Below are 21,609 nucleotides of genomic sequence, written 5' to 3' on the forward strand. Positions count from 1 at the left end.
CAGGTAGACCCAGATGAGCCGTGGTTAATATCTCAGTTCTCTTTTAGCAAGCTGTGTTGTGATTAAATGAGGCAAAAACCTTTCGAAGCCCTACCAAGTAGTTTGAAAAAGTGTTCGTGTTGGGGAGAATACTTAAAAAACGTACCCTAAAAATTACATACAGCCACAGAATATACATAAAATACAGTGTATAATTTCAAACACTGGAATCCGAACTGTTACTCTGTTCAGTTTTGCTTGTCTTGCAAATTAAAAAAAAACCAAAGAGTGAATTTTGCTAGAAATCCATTGTCTGGAGGCAAAATGGGAATTCGCTGAGAGGGTCCTGTTTTTTTTTTTTTTTAAGAGTTTATTTATTAATTTGAGACACAGAGATACAGAGAGAGTGTGTGCATGAGCAGGGGGAGAGGCAGAGGGAGAGGGAGAAGCAGGCTTCCCGATGAGCAGGGAGCCCGATGTGGGGCTCGATCCCAGGACCCTGGGATCATGACCTGAGCTGAAGGCAGACGCTTAACCATCTGAGCCACCCAGGCACCCGGGTTTGATAGGAAGTATTTTGCTTTGTTTGATTTTGACCACTTTGCTGGAGATCTTTTGTTGCCTGCTGTGGGTCAGGTCATGTGCTGGTTGCTGGGGATTTGGGGGTGAGCAGGCAGACACTGTCCCCAACCATCTGAAGGCTGGCATCCTAGTGGGGAAGACAGATAATACACAAGTAAACATACAGGCGAGATGATCTCAGATCAGGAGGTAATGGCCGGGATTGAGTGAAGATCTGGGTGGAGGGACAGACAGAGCCAGCCTGCTGTGCTTGGGAGAAGGAGGAGCTCGGGGTGATTTGGACAGGGGGAGGGGGGGAGGCTGGTAAGAGATGGGTGGGGGAGGGGCAGGGCCCCAAGCACACAGGCTGTGGTCAGAGTCTGCCTTTTCTTTGAAGAGCAGGAGGAATTAGTATCCGGTTGTGCATCTTCCCGCTGCTTCATTATAGCAGGGCAAGTGTTAGCCATCTTGATGATTTGGGATTATTCTCATTCTGTAATATGACCCAGTGTGGATATATTTAGGACATAGGTGGGTGGGGGAAATCAGTGCTTGCCCCCATGCACCAAATATTCTCAGACTCTTAGCATCTTTGATTCTGCTCTCAGCTTAGCCTATTCTGCGTGGACGTCCTCCTGCATATCAGCTACTGAAGGTGGCTTAGGGGACTTGAGCTCTGCTAGTCCTAGTCCGAGGCCATTTCCCCGGAACTTGCTGGTATAGGTTGGTTCTAGGTAGGAACTGTCGTGGAAGCCGGCACCCCGCCTCCCCCATCATTTGTGAAAAAGACGGCAGCCCAAGTCTGATGCCCGTGAGGTTTGCCTAACCCTCTCAGTGTCTTCTGCTCCCTTGGAGGGAACGTGCTGAACTGTTGGCTCATTTTGGGTGAGGGGAGCCCCTTGGAGTGGTTAAGGACACCGCACGGCGGTGGGGAGTAGGTGGTGAGCCGCAGAACCTTGGGAGTTCTCGGGATGAGGCCACTGAAGTCCCTTCCTCCCAGGAGATGTTCTTCAAGCAGAGCTGGTCAGACCCAGCAGCACAACATGGAGGCTAAAGAGATGGGCTAGGCTGTCCCTTTCTTTTTTTTTTTTTAAGATTTTATTTATTTGACAGAGAGAGACACAGCGAGAGAGGGAACACAAGCAGGGGGAGTGGGAGAGGGAGAAGCAGGCTTCCCGCGGAGCAGGGAGCCCGATGTGGGGCTCGATCCCAGGACCCTGGGATCATGACCTGAGCCGAAGGCAGTCGCTTAACAACTGAGCCACACAGGCGCCCCTAGGCTGTCCCTTTCTCGCAGAGAAACTTTGGGGTTGTGGAGCAGAGCATAAGCCTGGACACATGTAAGCCACATTGGTTAGGAGAGCAGAATAAGAAATGGCGCAGCCTGTTACGTCTTCATCGTCTGGTTAATAAAGACTAGAGCGAGCCCGGGGAGGTGCTCCTGCGGATCAAGTCATGTTATGAAGAGTCTTGTCGTGTGCTTTTTGTCCTTTAAAAATTTTTGCTTTTTGGGGGTTTGGTTTCATAGACATACACACACACACATAAATGATACCATATAAAAATCCAGGAAATATTTTATCAAATGTCTGCAGAGCCGCAGAGGAGCGAGCTGGCATGAATGGAGTGCCTTTTATGCGGCAGGCATTGTTCTAAGCGCTTTTTGCAGAAGCTGCTTTATTCTCATTTTACTGAGAAGGAAACTTGAGGCCCAGCATAGGGAGTAGCTCAGCTGTGTGACTCTGGGGCCTCTCATAACATTGCCCCCAGAGACTTTATTTTTGTTAAGCAAATCTAACTTCCCTTTAACTCTGTCCTGGGCCTGCTCTAAGGAAAGGGAATACTTTCCTGAAATCAGTTGGCAGACACCTTCATGGAAGGCAGTTGAGACCCTGGCAGGAAAGAGTTAAGGCCCCAACCCCAGGCAGAGGTGTGGGGGGAACACAGTCACAGTGGCCGGCTGCATGCTGGGCTCCCGGTGCTCTGGGGACTGGCCACCTGGCTGAGGTGCATTTCATTTGTTCCCCGTGACCCCGCTCCCGGGAGGGGCTCATCCTCCACCTTACCAAGATGACGGAGCTGAGGCCGGCTTGGGGAGGGGGAGTCGTTTGTCCAGGGGCAGCTGGGGGGTCCCGGCTTCTCCTCCGAGCTGTCCTGTCTAGTCCAGACTCCTGCTCACCCAGTTGTAACAGCCACAGACTTTCACCCACGGGGCATCTGGCTCCTGCTCTGTCTCATTCTGTTTGGCTGCAGATGTGGTTCCTCAGGTCTCTGCGGGATGACAGCAGTGAGTTGGGGTGGATGAGAAGCTGGTAATTTGCAGCACGCTGAGAGAGCAGTTAGATATTTTTGGGGTGTTCGGTTTTAGTCTGTGTCACGATCTAGTTATCACCGGGAGTGGCAAACCTCCCCAGTCTGTGCCCTGAATTCCACCCCGTGCACATACTTGACTTTTCTTGGGCTGCTTTCTCTTCAAAATAGGAACGAGACGTTAACACTTGGGTAGAACGCAATATAAGCAGTCCATATTTTTTGCTTCTCTTTAAAATGCTGGGAGACTCTGCAGCAGTGGGGCGGGGGTGGGGGGGGTCCAGATTCCTGCACGGGCACGTGTGAGGTTCCCCAGTAGACAATGCTTGTGTTGGACTGTTCTATCTCCCCACCGTCCACTTTGCTCCCCATTGCTTTGTGTCTGGCGTGAGTTTATGGTCTGTGAAATCCTAAAGGCCTCCCTGGAAAAAGCTCATTCTCACCAAATTCCCAGCTACAAACGGGTTCGGGTTCGAGGCTGGGGAATCAAATGCCACACAGTCTATCCTCCAGTTCTCGCTCGGGCTCAGCCCCCACCCGGAGCAGTGGTAGGTTGTACTGCCATCTCCTGCCTGCAGCCACTCGGCCACTGATTCCAGAGAAGCAGCTCTTGTTCTCGTGAAGGCTCTGCGGAGCATACTGGCTTGTGGGGGGTTGAAGGCAGGAGGACAAAGCCAGTCGGGAATGGAAGGTGGAGGCTATTCCTTGCTTATTTTCCACGTGAATTCTCCCCTATTTGAAGCCGTGCATCTCCTCGCAGGGTTATGGTTTTCTAGTGTTTCCTTCTAGTGCCATGTAGAACCCCAGTTTTACAAGAGATAGGAAAGCTCTTCACGTCTGAGTGCAGAGCAGTGGACTTTGGGACTGATTCTCTTTTAGGAGGTGCAGTCCTGGATGCAGGGACTGTTTCCTTTTTTTTTTTTTTTTAAGATTGATTTATTTATGAGAGAGGGGGAGAGAACGTGTGGTGGGGAGGGGTAGAGGGAGAGGGAGCGGAAGAGAGAATCCAAGCAGATTCTTCGCTGAGCGTGGAGCCCATCGTGGGCTCAGTCTCCATGACTCTGAGATCATGACCTGAGCCAAAACCAAGAGTCAGGTGCTCAATGGACTGTGCCACTTAAGGGCCCCAGAACATTTATTCTTTCTTTCTTTTTTTTTTGAGAGAGCATGCATGGGTGGGCATGGGGGGCAGGGAGGGACAGAGTGAGAGGGAGAGAGAGAATCTTATGCAGTCTCCACTCCCAGTGCGGAGCCTGACTCAGGGCTTGATCTCACGACCCTGAGATCATGACCTGAGCCAAAACCAAGAGTTGGACGCTTAACCAACTGAGCCTCCAGGTACCCACAGTGACTGTTTTCTTACTCTTTACTCACCCAAAGCCAAAAGGGGATTTACTATTTTTTTAATGGATTAAAATGACTACATTTAGGAGTCTTTTAATGTTTTCACTAAGTTTGCTGTTGGTGTTCTGTTCTTATGACAGAACATGTCTGGGTTAATGGTTAAATCATGTATTAACCATGCAAAACCAAGTCATTTTTAAAGAATAGATATGTATTTAAGAATCTTGGCCAAAAAAAAAAAAAAATCTTGGCAAACATACAAGGCTAATTTGGTTTGCATTAAGGAAAAAACAGTTCTGGAAACAACCTAACTGTCCATTGACAGATGAACAGATAAAGAAGTCGTGGTATATACATTTCAGGGGTTCCTATTCAGCCTTAAAAAAAAAAAAAGATAGTAGGAAGGGAAAAATGAAGGGGGGCAATTTGGACGGGGAGACGAACCACGAGAGACTATGGACTCTGAGAAACAAACTGACGGTTTTAGAGGGGAGGGGGTTGGGGGGGATGGGTTAGCCTGGTGATGGGAGGGCACGTATTGAATGGAGCACTGGATGTTATACGCAAACAATGAATCATGAGACACTACATCAAAAACTAATGATGTAATGAATGGTGACTAACATAACCTTAAAAAAAAAAAAAAAGATAATATGGTAAATAAAGAAAACAAAAAGATGGGCAACATAGTTGAACCCGGAGGACATTGTGCTAAGTGAGATAACCTAGTCACAGAAAGACAAATCACTGCATGAATTCTACTTATAGGAGCTATCTCATGTCAGATCCACAGAATCAAAGGGTGGAATGGTAGTTTGCCAGGGGTGCGGTTGGGGAAATGGGGGGGTAACTAATCATCGGGCATAAGATTTCAGTTATGATTAACAGGCTGTAGAGATCTACCGCACACCTGTACTTTTACGTACGTTTACGTACGTTTACGTACGTTTACATGTTGGCACTTAAGCATACCGTGATACAATACATTAAAAAAAAAAAAACTTGAAAAAAAAGAAGAGAGGAATCTCTGACAGGACCAAAGTTGACTTCAGCTCTTCTTTCTTTTCTGCACTCCTAGGGCCTGGGTTCCAATAAATAATTGCTACCTCATGTCTAAAGAAATTCCTTTTTCTGTGAAAAAGACAAAAAGCATCTTCAACAGTGCAATGCAGGAGATGGAAGTGTACGTGGAGAACATCCGCAGGAAGTTTGGGGTTTTTAATTACTCTCCCTTCAGGACACCCTACACGCCTAACAGCCAGTACCAAATGCTGCTCGACCCCAGCAACCCCAGTGCCGGTGCTGCCAAGATAGACAAGCAGGAGAAGGTCAAGCTCAACTTTGACATGACGGCGTCCCCCAAGATCCTGATGAGCAAGCCCATGCTGAGTGGGGGTGCAGGCCGCAGGATCTCCTTGTCCGATATGCCCCGCTCCCCCATGAGTACAAACTCTTCTGTGCACACGGGTTCCGACGTGGAGCAGGATGCTGAGAAGAAGGCCACCTCGAGCCACTTCAGTGCCAGTGAGGAGTCCATGGATTTCCTGGACAAGAGCACAGGTCAGCCTGGGGTGGGAGATGGGGAGGAGGCCCCTGGGACACAGGGCTTCCATTGGGGCCACACCTGTCGGGGTCCAGCGGACCAGCGCCCCTACATGCAAGGGAGCTCTATGGGGTTTTGCTCCAGTGGAGCATATTTAAAATTTTAAATGGATAACCCAGTGGGATTCTTGCTGTTAGGAATCAAGAAGGGAGAAAAGTGGTCCCCAAAGGCCAGATGGAGGTCATTCCTAGCAGTGGGCAGAGCTGGCCAGTAATCCTTCAGAGTTCAGGTCACATTGGCTCTTGGATTATCACAGCAAAACTTCCCATAACAGTTTGTTTCTCAAGAATATTATCTTAGGGGGGTGCCTGGGTGGCTCGGTTGTTAAGGGTCTGCCTTCAGCTCAGGTCATGATCCCAGGGTCCTGGGGTTGAGCCCCCGCATCGGGCTCCCTGCTCTGTGGGAAGCCTACTTCTCCCTCTCCCACTCCTCCTGCTTGTGTTCCCTCTCTTGCTGTGTCTCTCTCTGTCAAATAAATAAATAAAATCTTTAAAAAAAAAAAAAAGAATGTTATTTTAATCAGAGGATTATCTGTCAAAACTATACCTTCCCATTATGTAGTGCTCAAATATTAGAGCAGGGTATAAGGTCAGCAATAATGTCCTCTCCCCGGAGCACTCCCACTCCTCAATAAAGGTCGTAGACACTTGCTGTAGAAGAGTGGTGAAGAATGAGGATGCTCGTCTCAAATCCCAGCTCTGCCACTCACTAGCCACATGGCTTTAGGCAAGATACTTAATGTCTTTTTTAAAACAGATTTTCTCTATTTAATTTAGAGAGAGAGAGAGAGAGTGCACACGTGAGTGGGGGGAGGGGGCGGAGGAAGAGAGAGAACCATAAGCAGACTCAACGCTGAGCATGGAGCCTGAGAGGGGGCTCGATCCCATGACCCTGAGATTATGACCTGAGCTGAAATCAAGAGTCAGATGCCCAACCAGTTGAGTCACCTGGGCGCCCCAAGATACTAAATGTCTGGATGCTTCAGTTCCCTCATCTGTAATGTGACATAGTAATGGACCTGCCTCATAGGTTCTTTTGAGGGGTTAAAGGATGACGTATACAGAAATCACTCAGAATAGTGCCTAAAACAGTAAGTGCTATAAAGATGTGGGCTGCTATCTTATTTCTTATGGTGGTTGCTCAGCAAATGCCTACACGGATTTTGAGAGGTGACGTGCATGAGGGATGCTGGCCGAGTGTAAGGAAAGTAACTGTGACTTAAATGGAATTCTTTCTACCCAACTATTATTTGGTTGCATGTCCAATGCTTAGGAACTTTATTGCTTCCACAAGGAAATGGGTTTACTCCCATTTTTCTTAAAACATGGCCTTCACTGTTTATTCTCTGTTGGTCTACCTCTGAGAGACATGGGCACAGAGAAGCTTCTACACTAACCATGATGATGAAAGGCAGCCAACTCTCAGGCTGTGGGCTGGGGAGACTGGTCGGGGCAGGACCTGGTGAACCCCTGGACACATGCCTCACCTCAAGGGCTTCAGCCCATGGTTGCCATGTAGGAATGTGGCCTCTTGGTTTTCTGATCTTCTCATTATTCCAGAGAAGTGGGGAATTTGCATTTTTATATAAAACCCCCAAATATTAAATGTCAACTCAAAATGTCTTCGGATGTTTTCCAGAATGAATAAAGCACATCTATAGGTTAGACCATCAGTTTTAGGCTTCTGACCAATGTTTTAAGCTTGGACAGCCCTTCAGACCCCCTCCCTTCCCCTTCCTCTTTCTTTTATCCCTCCCTCCCTTCCTCCCTTTACATAAGAACTCTTTAAGGAGCAGGCGCCCGTTCTTCAAGAGACCACCGAAGTCCCCAGAAGGTAAAAGGATGGGGACTCTGTCAAGTGAGCTCAAGGAATTCCACCCATTTTGGTTGTGTTGTTTCTTGTTCCTGGTTGGTTGGTAATTTTCAAGTACTGCTTGTAGCTGTTCTCAGAATGGCTGTAGGTGGAGAGAGAGTTAAGTACCAGTGGCTTTTGGTTCTTCAAAATAAAGGCTGCAATCTCTTTCCCCAGTTCTGACCCTAACCATGGGGTCCTAGGTGCTCAGTTGCATTTCAGAGCTTTGTTCTAGGATGATGCAACTTCTGACATAGTTTCAGAACAGAAATTTGCTTTTGCCTCTCAGTTTCAGACCAGAGTTCTTAAAAGCTCACTTTTATTCATTACATGATCGCATTTAAGCCAAGCGAACAAAACTAATCACACCAACTCCGCAGCCTGTTACCTCTCCCAGAGAGCTTGCTTTTGAGAAGGTGTTCTAACTGGGCAGCAGTGTTGCCCGAATGTTCATCAGCATCAGTTTTGCCGCATGCTAGTACCTCTGTTTTAACTGTATACTTAAATATTAAATCGCAACATCGCTTTATCCTAAGCTGAATAATACGTATAAACTCATGTGCTTAAGTTGCTTGTTGCATTTTTTTCTCTAATATACATTAAGTTAATACCTAACTTGTAAAATAGAACATGTTGGTCTGTGAACCACCGTTTTGTATCCTGTTCCATATTTCAGGAAACACAGTTTTAGAGGAATCTGAGAGCATGTGTAATGTGTTTAATTAAGCTTCTCTCTTTCCTCGGGACATAGCAAGATTGAAATGACAGTAGAATTCCTGACAAAACTCCTCATTATTCGAATGGCTTTTCTAAGTGGTAAATGAGATTCTCCATTTCAGTAGACTTTAAAGTCCCTTTTCCAAAATATGATCCTCTTACCAGCATGTGCTTGGATCATTTCGCTGATTATGAGTTAGACAGCCATTGAGTGGTATGGGTAGAAAAGGCAGTACTCCAAATCATTTTAATCTTACAGATTGTCCCCTTTTCTGTAAGGAGCCAGATAGTAAATAGTTTAGGCTTCATGCGTCTCTTTCTCAACCGTGCAACTATTCAGCGCTGTCATTGTGTTAATAAAACAGCCCCAGGCTGTGTGCGTGGTTGTGACACTGAAATTTGACCTTCCTATAATGTGTGTGTTTCATGAACTATGAATCCTTTAGGTTTTTTCCAGCCATTTACAAAGGTAAATACCCTTGCAGGCCATATAAGAACAGGTATTATGCTAGATTTGGTCCCTGAGTCGGTTTGCCAACCTCTATGACGGACTCAGAAGGAACCGTAAGTCAGTCTCCTCACCTTATAGAAGGCCAGTTGAGGTCCCTGTGGACAGTGTAGGGAGGTGCCTGTGTTCCTCAGCCAGATCCTGAGTCTAGATCCCATTTTCTTTTCATTGCACCCTAGTGCCCTCTGCTGTTAGCAGTGACGGTAGCATTTAGGAGAAGGAGAAGTAGACTAGATTGAAATCCCCCACAGTCAGGGAGAGTATAATTGAGATGAGATTGTGATTTATCCAAAATTATGTAAACAAACAAACAAAAAAGATGGTCATAGGATAGAAAAGCCATATTCGTTTCAGTAATAAGAATTTTGTGGCCAGCGATATAAGACTGCACATTGAAATAAGTTATTAAATAAATCTTGTATAAGATTTTAGAAAGCTTCCTTTTGTTTTGGGGGTGGGGGAATCAAGAAACTCAGGATCAGGTGTCCGTAATCCACAGAATTCGATTTCGTTTTCTAAGGAGCAGTTTGCTCAGCCAGAAGCCCTTCGCTCATGGTGTCCTGGTTACTGATCAGAGTGGTTTATATTCTCAGTGATTTTCCTGCTTCCTCCTTGATCTAGACCTCTTGGCCAGAACTGATGCCTTTGCCAATATTTGCTTGCAGGATCCTGACTTAAGTCATGAATATGTATTAGGGTAAGAGTCCGAGCGCCTGGGTGTCCCCACTCTCTGTAGCTCCACTGTGGGTTACTGTTTAGGGAGAAGGGAAGATGTTTTCATATACTCTTTTCTTGTGAAATCACTACATACTTGTCATACAATAATCGTTATTTACAAAATGAAAGTCAGAGTTCACCCCACCTCCCAGTCAGCCGTTAGATAATGTTTTCAGGACTTTTTCTATGTTGGCTTATGAGTCATACTATTACGTTGAAAACTCAGATACTTCCAGGGATCAGACAGGTATGGGAATGAGCAAGGTTGGGAAGTGGTGGGGACTGGGATGAACTCCATGTAGCAGAAGTCACTTTCTTTCTCATGACCGATCACACGCAGGTGGTTGCTTGTGTATACTTCCTAAAGCAATACATACTCTTCTGATGCATGATGCGCTGGAGCATTTCATTATAAAAAAGCTCCTTAAACCCAGGTGATGAAATCATCACCTGGACCTTTCAAAACGCTGTGCTCTTGAGGTATGCCTTTTCTGTAGGGTCTGGGGGCTTTTCTTTCCTGCTGGTTCTAGCCAAGTGGGAATGTGGGCTCTGTTGCCATTTTTCTCATTGTTCAAGAGAAGCCTCAAATAGTTTTCTTAAATGTGGATTACCCCAACTTTTACATAGTGGCTCAGATTTATAAAAATCATTACGGTGCATCGAATACTTCCGTGGATCACTTGTTTGCAGTATCTGTTGTAGCCAGTTTTGAGTTTTCTTTCTTTTTTTCTTTTTTAAAGTAAGCTCTGTGCCCACTGTGGGGCTTGAACTTATAACCCCAAGACCAAGAGTCGCATGCTCCACCGACTTGAGCCAGACAGGCGTCCGAGTTTGTTTGTTTGTTTGTTTGTTTTTAAAATTAACCTTGTGTTCTGAATATTTGTCCATACTAGTTAAATAGCCCTTTAAAACAGCCTTTCTGTCCTGTCTTGGATTGTCCAGTGATGTTCTACTATGTGGATCATCTGTGCAGACCACCAAGAGTTGTGCAAGCTACAGCCCTTTGAAGATGTAGGTTGCTTCCAAGATTTTCTAAGTAGAAGAAATTTGGCATGAATCACTAACTCCTCTGCCTCCACCCCCCAGAGTGCTGGGGTGTGTGGGAGGGAAGGGGCATTTTTTTTCTAATTTAATTCTAAGACTCATGTTTCATGGAGTCAGAATAGCACTTAGCACAGGCTAGGGTTTTGTAAATGTAGATAATAAATGATGTGTTTTAGCCCACACTCGTGAATTGTACATCAAAGTATAAAATCTGATTAAATTATTTGTGACTTCAAAGGCGATTAGTTCTTCCTCTGGGCAAGACTTACGGCTTTACAAAAGGATTGGCATCCATGTCAAAGCTTAATTGAAGCGAGCATTTCCAAATGTCTTTCTGCTTTTGAAAATGTCTAGCATGATTTAACACCGTGTTTCTCAATCTCTGCACTGTTGACTTTTGGGGCTAGATGATTCTGTTATGGGGCCTTCTTGTGCTTTGCAGGGTGTTTAAACAACATCCCTGGCCTCTGGGCACTAGATGCCAGGGGCACCCACCCCTGCCCACAGTTGGCAGCTAAAACTGTGTTCAGACATTGTCTTGTGTCTCCTGGGGACATAGTTGCCCCTCCAGTTTCCATTGAGAACCATTATATTAATGTACCATGCTTTTGACTTTTAGCACTGATAACAAAATTCTCATTGCTGAACGTTCATGTTTGAAGCTCCTCCGTATTTACGTTTAATTATGTATCATTTTCCCCCTGAATATAAAGTATTCCTTTTCAACTTTAATATTATACAATAAATAGCACATAATTCTACCCTGAGAGGTAACAACTGTTAAGAATTGGGTGTTCCTAAGAAAAATAAATAAAAAATTAAAAATAAAAAAAATAAAAAATTGGGTGTTCCTTCAGATTTTTTTAATGTGTAAACCACATTGACAATCATTACCAGAATATTTTGTGGTCAAATGGGATCATACTAAGCTTTCTGCTCCTTTCAAGGAGCAGTGTTTCTCTGACATCTTTCTGTGTTTATCCATATACCTCTAGTTGTCAGCATATAGATGGCATGTGAATATGACAGAAATGATGGGGGCATGTGATTGAATGAATTTTAGGAAACATTTCTTAGGGGAGGAAACCTGGTTTTATGAAATAATATAAATGCAAATATTTAAATGGATACATTGATCTTTTTTTTTTTTTTTAAAGGTTTTGTTTATTTATTTGTCAGAGAGGGGGAAGAGAGAGAGAAAGCACAAGCCAGGGGAAGGGGCAGAGGAAGAGGGAGAAGTAGACTCCCCGCTGAACAGGGAGCCTGACACAGGGCTCCATCCCAGGATCCTGGGATCATGACCTGGGCCGAAGGCAGATGGTTAACCGACTGAGCCACCCAGGCACCCTAATTTTTATTTTTTAAAGATTTTATTTAGTTTAGAGAGAGAGAGAGCATGCACACAGGGGGAGGGGGGAAAGGGCAGAAGGAGAAGCAGAGAGAATCTCAAGTAGACTCCATCCACACTGAGCACAGAGCCTGGCTTGGGGCTCGATCCCATGACCCTGAAATTATGACCTGAGTAGAATCAAGAGTTGGACGCTCAACCGACTGAGCCACCCAGGCGCCCCTAGGTGTTATTTTTTAAACAAGTTAACCATGCTTGTGAGGGCGCCTGCGTGGCTGTCAGTTAAGCGTCTGCCTTCGGCTTGGGTCATGATCCCAGGGTCCTGGAATCCAGTCCCACATTGGGCTCCTTGCTCAGTGGGGAGCCTGCTTCTCCCTCTTCCTGCTTGTGCGTGCACTCTGTCTCTCTCACAAATAAATAAATAAAATCTTAAAAAAAAGTACCTTGTTAAAAAAAAAATACTTCCTCCCTGCCGATGACTCCCAAATCTATTAAAAAAAAAATGCATGTGAAAAAGATACAGGATGGAGATATCTGTCTATCCATATCTATATCTGTGTCTCTACCTTTCACATGTTTATTGACCATATTTTCCCCTGAGCTGCTCATTTATGTCTCTTCTTTGGATTGTTCATCAATCATTCTCTTAGCACACCTTGTTTTTTAATAGCTGCATAATATTGAGATTATTTAAACTGATGTCTTCATAAAAAGACATGGGTTGCCAGTATCGTTTGGGTTGCCAGTATCGTTTCTTTGTTGCTTATCATGACCAGGATCACGAGAAGAGAAACGGAGAGCTCATTCTTCCATTAACTCTCTCATGTATCTGCTCATTCTGTCAATGTCTCGGACACCAGGTGGCATTGTAGGTACCAGGCAGGGCCCCTGCTCTCCTGGGACTGATGTTCTCATGGCCAAGGGGAGATGGTAAACAAGAGGCTCCTTGACCCCCTTGGATGGGGCTGGTAGGGGAGGGCCCTGAGGGTGGTGTTTGAATGGTACCAGCCAGTGTGACAAGGGTGGGGGTGATGGTGAGGGCCTTTCCTCTGGAATCATGAGTATATATAAAGGCTTGAATTGGGAGCAGGTTTGAATTTGGAAGAACAGTACAAAGGCCTGTGTGTGGCTGAAGATTCCAGAATGAGGAAAGGAAAGGTCAGATGTGTGGGTGGATTTTATTCTGGGGGGATAGCATGCCTCTAACGTGGTTTTATTTATTTTTAAAAACGATTTTATTTTTAAGTAACCTCTACACCCGGTGTGGCGCTCAAACTCACAACCCCAGGATCAAGAGTCTCATGCTCGCCCCACCTCTGGATGGTTTTAGATGGAGGAGTGGTATGCCTGGCTGCTCTGTGGAGGGGTGCTAGAGAGGGGTGCTGTGGCAGGAGGCAGGGGGACCTGTGGGAAGCTCTTACAGGGTGTTGGTGGGAAATGATGAGCAGGGGCAGTATTTACCAACCATTTCTTTCATTATGACCCTGTAAGGAGCCATTTTAGACATGTTTTCCTATCCATCCTCCTTGTGACTTTTTTTCTAAACAGAGGTGAAATTCACATGACCTAAAATTAACCATTTTAAAGCACAACTCAGTGGCATTTCGTGCATTCACAGTATTGTGCCACCACCACTTTTCTGTAGTTCCAAAACATTTCCTTCACTCCCCCCACTCTCCGCTTGCTTGCCCCTGGAGACCACCGGTCTGCATTCTGTTTGTATGGATTTGCCTATTCTGGATACTTCATTTAAGCGAAATCATACAACCTGTGGCCTTTGTGTCTGGCTCCTTTCACTGAGTGTATGTTTCCAGGGGCCTCCCCATTGCAGCATGCATCTGAACCTCATTTCTTTTCATGGCTCAGTAACATGCTACTGCGGACACCCCAATTTGTCAGTACATTGGTGGACATTCGGATTGTTTCCACCTTTGAAATGTTGTGAATAGTGCTACTATGAACATTTGTATACCAGGATTTGAGTACTGCTTTCTGTTCGGGGGTATATACCTAGGAGTGGATCCTCGTGAAATTTGAAAATACTGTAGGTCTGTTTATGTACTGCCTGTGTCTGTTTTCTTTTCTTTTTTAAAGATTTTATTTATTTATTTGACAGAGAGAGACACAGCGAGAGAGAGGGAACACAAGCAGGGGGAGTGGGAGAGGGAGAAGCAGACTCCCCGCGGAACAGGGAGCCCGATGCGGGGCTCGATCCCAGGACGCTGGGATCATGACCTGAGCCGAAGGCAGACGTTTAACGACTGAGCCACCCACGCGCCCCATGTGTCTGTTTTATACATAAAAAGAGTAAGAGTGTTTCACCCCCCAAGAGCCACTTTCTGCCCTTTGAGGGGCATATTGTCCCATTGAGACTGTGTGCACTAGGCTGATAGCAGTGGGCGTGGAGACCAGATGGGAGCGGGGGTTGTATTTTGGAAGTGGTATGAGGAGGCCTTGCTGAAGAGTGGGGTAAGTTGAGGCAGGAGAGCAAGGGAGGGATTGAGGCAGTGTAGACGTGTTTGGCCTTGAACGTCTAGATGAGTGGTTGTAGCATTAACTCACATGGGGAGGTTGAGGCAGGTACACAGTGTTTCACAAATTGGGGAGGTGGGCGTATGGTACTCGGGTGGGCAGGGGCCATCTCTTCCCCCTGAGGTGGGTGACCCCAGTGCTGTCCCTTTCCCAATTACATGAGGCATTTTCATTCCAGATGTCTGTGAGGGGGGCCTCTGACCTCTGCTGGCTGGGGAGAGAGTGAACCAGACCCATCTCTACTGGCTCACCCTTATTTTTGCCATGTCCAAGTGCTGTGTTTAATTAAAAAAAAAAGTTAGGACATATTTCTTAAACCTTCAATATTTAAGTTTTATTAACAAAGGAAACTTTATATGTCTGAAATTAAAGACTTTCTGTTCCACTTATGTTTTAACTACAGAATTTCAAAAATAACAACTTTGCCTCTGTGCTTGCTGAATTCCCCTGCCGGACCACAAGTGGGGCAGGGCTCTGTTAGACCACCTGCTGGCTTCTCTTTCCTTACTTCCCGCCCCCCCCCGATTTTATTTTATTTATTTATTTATTTATTTATTTATTTATTTATTTATTTTTTAAAGATTTTATTTATTCATGAGAGACAGAGAGAGAGAGAGAGGCAGAGGGAGAAACAGGCTCCCAAGGAGCAGAGAGGCCGATGCGGGACTCGATCCCAGGACCCTGGGATCACGACCTGAGCCGAAGGCAGACACTTAACTATCTGAGCCACCCAGGCGCCCTGATTTGATTTTTTTAAAGTAATCTCTACATCCAGCATGGGGCTCGAACTCGTAACTCCAAGGTCAAGAGTTGGATGCTCTTCCGACCGAGCCAGCCAGGCGCCCCCGCCTTCCTTACTTTGTTCACGGGAGCTGTTATTATTAAGTCAGGAACTGTGGACTCTTCGTGGTTGAGTTCTGTGTGCAATAGCATGTTTTGTTATGGTTCACCCTTTCTGGTTAGGCTTTTTTGTTAAAGTGCCTTCAGTTGCACGCAGTGCTTTGGCTAGTAGAGGACGCTTCCTGCTCTACGTGGTTGCTAGTTTGTGTAGGAGAATACAGTGTGAGAGGCCCCGGTCTTTCATCCTCCCAGAGAGGTTTCAGCCACTTCCAATCTCTTTTGGAAAGAAGCAGGTAGAATACAAGTGAATAAGTAATAAAGAAAATCCCAAGACTAAAGATTTTATTGCTCATATACTTACATCTTTTGCAGTGCCTTTACCTTTGATACCTTTGATGCTCTCTCTCTCTCTCTCTCTCTTTTTTTTTTTTTTCAGTGGGCCAAGTACTTTAGTTCTACTAGTTCTACTTGTTCTCATGGTACCAGTGGTTATAGTAACAGCGCTCGTAACAGCGACTGCCGCTCTCATTGGCCAGAATGTTGTGTACCAGGTGTTCGCCAGGCATTTGTCCATCCTTACAGCAAAATGAAGTTAATTTACTATTTAAAAAAAACTTAAATCTCAAAATAATTTCAAGTGTTGATTGAGCCTTTGCTAAGGACCACTTGACGTGGATTAGCGCATCTCATCTCCACCTGCCCTCCTCATTTGCAAGATGAGGTAAAGGATGCCCAGAGACAAGCCCACTTCATCCCTTTGTGGATTTATGAATCTCAGCACTACTGACCTTTGAGACCAAAGATAATTATTTGTTTTGGGGGGCTGTGCTTTATAGGTTGTTGAGCAGCATCCCTGGTCTTCACCTATGAGACACCAGTGGCACCCTCCCCTCCCCCAGTGGTGACAGCCAAAAATGTCTGCAGGCGTTACCCAGTGTGTCCTGGATGGCCAAATCACTCCTGGCCAAAAACTACTGGTTTAGACGATTGAAACCAAAGCCCTCGAGGTTAATGGGGAAATAGAAAATACTACTACACTGATAGCAAATAATAATATAGTACTTAACTGATGCCAGGCACCGTTTAGATGATTATTTGATCATTACAACTTGATGAGGTAGGTACTTTTATCAGTCCCTTTGTATTATGTTATCAACGTCCCTCTTTGAGGCTAGCAGGAAAGGAGATTCACAGACCTCAGGTAGCTTGCCCAAGGACATCTAGCAAGTCAGCTGCAGAGCTGGACTTTAAACCCAGTGTCTGGCTCCCGATACATGCTTGCAGCACCCCCTTGTCTGTGTCTGGTCTTTACCCTCTGTTACATTAAAGCTAGCGTTGGCAGGTCCTAGAACTAGAGCTGAGCAGGTATATGAGTTTCACCCACTGGATCCTCACTTTGAGTATCCTCCCATTTGGCAGGTGAGCAAACTGAGGCAAGCATCCACCAAAGTGTCTGAGCACTTTTGAAGTCCCCAGGATGTTCCGATCTGTAACCCCTTTGCCATCAACAGCTTCTCTTAAGGACCAGATCATTGCAAAGTCCATGTTTCTTATGTGTCTGAGGAAGGCTGGCCATTTTGTTGTCTGGCATGAATTTAGTAACAGCACAGTCCCAGTAATGGCAGGCTATTTATTATTATTTTTTTAGTTTTATTTTTTTTAAAGATTTTATTTATTTGACAGCGAGAGGCACAGTGAGAGAGGGAATACAAGCAGGGGGAGTGGGAAAGGGAGAAGCAGGCTTCCCGCGGAGGAGGGACCCTGATGCGGGGCTCAATCCCAGGACCCCGGGATCATGACCTGAGCCGAAGGCAGACGCTTAACGACTGAGCCACCCAGGCGCCCCAGTGGCAGGCTATTTAGGCAAAGGGGCAGGATTTCTGAACACTCCCATTTTGTCACATGGTGTGGTTTCTGTCCTACCCCCAGCTCAGTGGATGAGGCTCAGGGGAGCAGTATATAGGTAGTTGTAAGGTATTTTTAAAAGACTTGGGCTTAGGTATGATTCTCTATTCTCCTATAAAAGTTTGGAACATAGTAAGGAGGGAGATAATTGACCAGTGACGCCCTCACTCCATCTGGTGCTGAATTTGGCTTCATTCAGCCTCACAGAACCTTTGAAACGGGAAGCCGGAGATCTCCCAAGGGGTCGACTCGGCCTCCGGCAGGTGCAGTGCCTGTGCAGGCCGGCTCCTGCATCTCCCACAAACGGACGGCATGCCATTTGTAAGCCTGGCTCCGGTCTCTGCATCTGGGCTGTGCTGGGGGCTGGTTTAATCTCTGTTTATTTTGAGATTTACACCCGTGAATGGGCCAAACCAATTTCAGTGGCAGCTTAGCCAATTTGTCTTAGAGCTTTGTGTTTAATAGAATGACTGGGGAGGCCTTCTTCCTTCGAAGCTTTAACGGTTTAACATTTTGGGTAAATCCTGTGCTTGACATAAATGGCCAGCCCTTCCCACTGCTCCCCATCTGTGGCGCTCTGGGGGCCTTGTTGAAATCAAATACAGTTTCTCTCCTCTCCCCCTAAAAAGTTTTATTTATTTATTTATTTGTAAATTCATTTTTTAACAATGAACATACTTTTTCAGCTTCACCAGCCTCTGCAAAGACGGGACAAGCAGGGAGTTTATCCGGCAGCCCGAAAACTTTCTCTCCTCAAGCGTCAACACCCATCACGACGAAAACAGACAAAACGTCCACCACTGGAAGCATCCTGAATCTTAACTTGGGTCAGTGGGAATTTTTGGAAGTCTCTTTCTGCGGCAACTATGAATATTCTTGCAAGTTGTGATGTCCTCTTTTGTGTATGGTTCTTGAGCTCTGAACTCTTCTCTCTTTGTAAAATATTTAAAAGGTACACTGGACAAAGATGAAGAGAGATTGGTAAGAGGAGCAAGTAAGGGATTTCCTGGGGCTTGTTGACATGCAAAGTTGTTTCATCTTGAAGTAACTTAGGCTGGTGTTTACAACCATTTCTTGCACTTGACCCCAGTAACCTGGTTGTTATATATGTGTATTATAGGTTTTTTGTTTTGTTTTTGTTTTTTAAAAAAGATTATTTGAGAGAGAGAGAGAGCACATGAGCTCGGGGAGGGGCAGAGGGAGAGAGAGAGAATCTCAAGCAGACTCCCCACAGAGCGTGGAGGCCGTCAAGGGGCTTGATCTTATGACCCCAAGACCATGACCTGAGCTGAAATCAAGAGTCAGCCGCTTAACTGACTGAGTCACTCAGGCATCCTATGTGTGTATATATGTTTAATGTTTTATATGCACACACACGCGATGTACGTAAAGTTTTATGAATCAGTATTTACTTTATGTGCAGTATATTTTGATATGTTGTTTTCTTAATTCTCTTCTAATTTTTAAAAAAATGCTGGTCTTTATCCCTGACTTAGTAGGTTGTTTTTTTCCCGCCATTGGAGTTCATTTGGTTTTTTAATTTTTAATTTATTCATTTTTAAGAGATTTTATTTATTCAAGGAGAGAGAGTGTCTGCACAACTGGGGAGGAGGGGTAGAGGGAAAGGGAGAAGCAGAATCCCCACTGAGCGGGGAGCCCGACGTGGGACTCAATCCCAGGACCCTGAGATCATGACGTGAGCTGAAGGCAGATGCTTAACCGACTGAAACACCCAGGCGCCCCTCATTTGTTTTTTTTTTTTTTAAAAACACTACCTTAGGCGAAAGTCTTCAGAAAAATTATCACAGGAAATGGGAAATATCCATTTGCGAAGTTATTTTATTGATTCATTCCATCATGATCCTTGATTTTTATTGAGCATCTATTACATGCTGTGTGCTCTTTCAGGCACAGGGCAGGGAGTGGTGAGCAAGGGCCCTGCTCTTACGCAGAGCTTGGTTCTAGAAAGAGAGAAACAAATAAGGTAAATAAACAAGACAGTTCACCCCGTGAGAGAAGGTAAAGTGTGCTAACATGATAAGGAGAGAGATAACGCAGGATGGGGGTGGTTTGGAAGAGGCTGTGTTTAGGGAAGGCCTCTGTGAGGTAGTATTTAAACCTAGATTTGCCTGACAAGAAAAACCAGCCATCCCTGTATTGGGAGGAAATCGTTGTAGGAGGAACTAGAGATTTACAGGCCTTGGGGTAAGGGATGAACTCCTTTTGCTGTAGGAATGACAGGGAGGCCCAGGTGGCCTGTCCCAGTGGGTGAAGGGGAGAAGTTGAGGAGCTGAGGTCCATCAGCCCTGGGACCTGGTGCGGACCCTGGTGCGGACCCTGGGGCAGACCCTGGGGCGGACCGTGGGGTGCAGCTGTTGGAGCAATGGAGGGATGTGAACTGAGCATTTTAGAAGGACCACGCTGAGTGCCGTGTTGAAAATAGCCTGTCAGCTGTTCTTCCCCAGGGACAGTTCCCCCATTCCCCTCCACGGGACACTTGGCAATGTCTGGAGACATTTTTGGTTGTCACAGCTGGGAAGGGAGGCTCGAGAATCCAGGGTTTTAGGAAGGGAGGGAGGGGCAGCTCCCTGTGTGGAGTGATGCTCACGTGTTTATTCACAGCCTCTGGAGGCCAGTACTCTCCAGGTTGATCTTGTCCTGCAGTGCCCTTTCAGATGGAGAGACGGAGGTCTGGAGGGGGGGCTGCAGGTGCCCAGGATCGCGGAGGCAGTAGGCCACAGGGCTGGAGGAAGCCCGTGTCTCCACGGAGCCCAGAGCCTGGCTCGTCCTGGCCCCCCGCTTAGTGCAGCTTGGATGTGGCCCAGCAGGCAGAGTGGTAACTTTTGGGGCCCCAGCTCAGATTGGCTGGTGCGAATTGCTCACTTGCACAAAAGGCGACCCATTTGCTCCCTTGGGGAACATTCATTGATCTCAGCAGTGTGGTTTGCTTTCTCACACCCTCCCTCCACCTCCACACCCCAAAAAGGAACACTGTGCAGAGGTAGTTCTCATGGTCATGTTTCCTCTCTGCCAGTCATGTGTGGTAAGAATAGCTCCTTCCCTAAGCCAGGCGGTCTTGGACATCCTTGTGATGGCTGGGGGGTCTTCTGGTTTGCCTTACCTGTGGTGGCAGTGAAGGATTTCTTCCTGTTGTGTGGGACCCGAGGCTCTCCTGTGCAGAAGCGTCCCCCTCTCCAGCTTCTTCCGTTCTAGGACACACGCCTTGTCAGTAGGAACGAAAGCATTGGGTTGGCATTTCAGTTACCTAACGGGAAGAGGATCAGAGAGGGACCAGTGAAAAGTGTCATGGCTGGGTAGAAGGATCAGACAGTGGAGGGAAGTTCTAAATAATCCTCAAGAGCTTGTCTGGGGATGGGGCAGGTGCTTTATATGGGACTTCTTTTTTTTGTTTTTTCTTTTTAAGTAGTCTCCACACCCAGCGTGGAGCCCAGTGGAGGGCTTGAACTCATGACCCTGAGATCAAGACCTGAGCTGAGATCAAGAGTCGGACACTTAACCGACTGAGCCACCCAGGCGCCCCATGGGGCTTTTTTTAATGTCTGGCATCCATGTAACTACTTTGAGCAGACAGAAATGAGACCGCGCTGGGGATGCTGACAACATTATTATATCTAACAAAATGGTATTTCATTAAAAAAAAAAACAACAACTGGAAAAGACAAAATTAGAGAGGTGGAAACCGGGAGTGATTGTGGGGGGGGGTTGGTGTGGGGGAGGGTTTGACTATAAACTACAAAGGGATTCTTTGGCCTTTGACATTGTTCTGCATTCTGTGTGTCGTGGTGGTTACACATACCTATATGCAGGTGTTAAAACTCCTTCAACTGTATTTCCCCCCAGATTTTACTCTCTGTAAATTAAAACTATTAAAAAAATACAACAACCTTCAAGGTGTAGATAACAGCCCCATTTCAATGAGGTAGAAGAAACTGGGGCAGGGGTGCCGGGGTGGCTCAGTCCTTAAGCATCTGCCTTCGGCTCAGGTCATGGTCCCAGGGTCCTGGGATCGAGCCCCGCATCGGGCTCTCTGCTCCGCGGGAAGTCTGCTTCTCCCTCTCCCACTCCCCCTGCTTGTGTTCCCTCTCTCGCTGTGTCTCTCTCTGTCAAATAAATAAAATCTTTAAAAAAAAAAGAAACTGGGGCACAGGGAAGCAGTTATCTGCCCAGCCAGGATCACCTGTGGTCTGCGGTCATGTTTGGCCTGTGGACTCAGGCCTGTCTGCCTTGTAGTTTATGCTCTTAACCACGATATGTGAGCCGACACGCTGCAAGATAGGGCCATGTTTGGATGCTGGTGGGCTCTGGACACTGCCTCTCATGCCCTTGTCT

At 46.2% G+C, this 21,609-nt stretch overlaps 1 protein-coding gene across 27 annotated transcripts in view; it reads left to right on the top strand.

Annotated features, from left to right (window-relative positions):
* Window positions 1-21,609, top strand: part of ZMYND8 (zinc finger MYND-type containing 8) — a 122,967-nt gene that overhangs the window by 62,742 nt on the left and 38,616 nt on the right. For all 27 annotated transcript variants that reach the window (XM_032420130.1, XM_032420131.1, XM_032420128.1 and 24 more), the window contains 2 exons: window positions 5,273-5,754; window positions 17,946-18,086. In XM_032420130.1, the coding sequence (XP_032276021.1) occupies window positions 5,273-5,754; window positions 17,946-18,086 (623 nt within the window). The remainder of the gene's footprint in view (window positions 1-5,272; window positions 5,755-17,945; window positions 18,087-21,609) is intronic.

Source organism: Phoca vitulina, unplaced genomic scaffold (genome assembly GCF_004348235.1).
Source record: "Phoca vitulina isolate PV1807 unplaced genomic scaffold, GSC_HSeal_1.0 scaffold22, whole genome shotgun sequence".
Taxonomy (NCBI): Eukaryota; Metazoa; Chordata; class Mammalia; order Carnivora; family Phocidae; genus Phoca; species Phoca vitulina.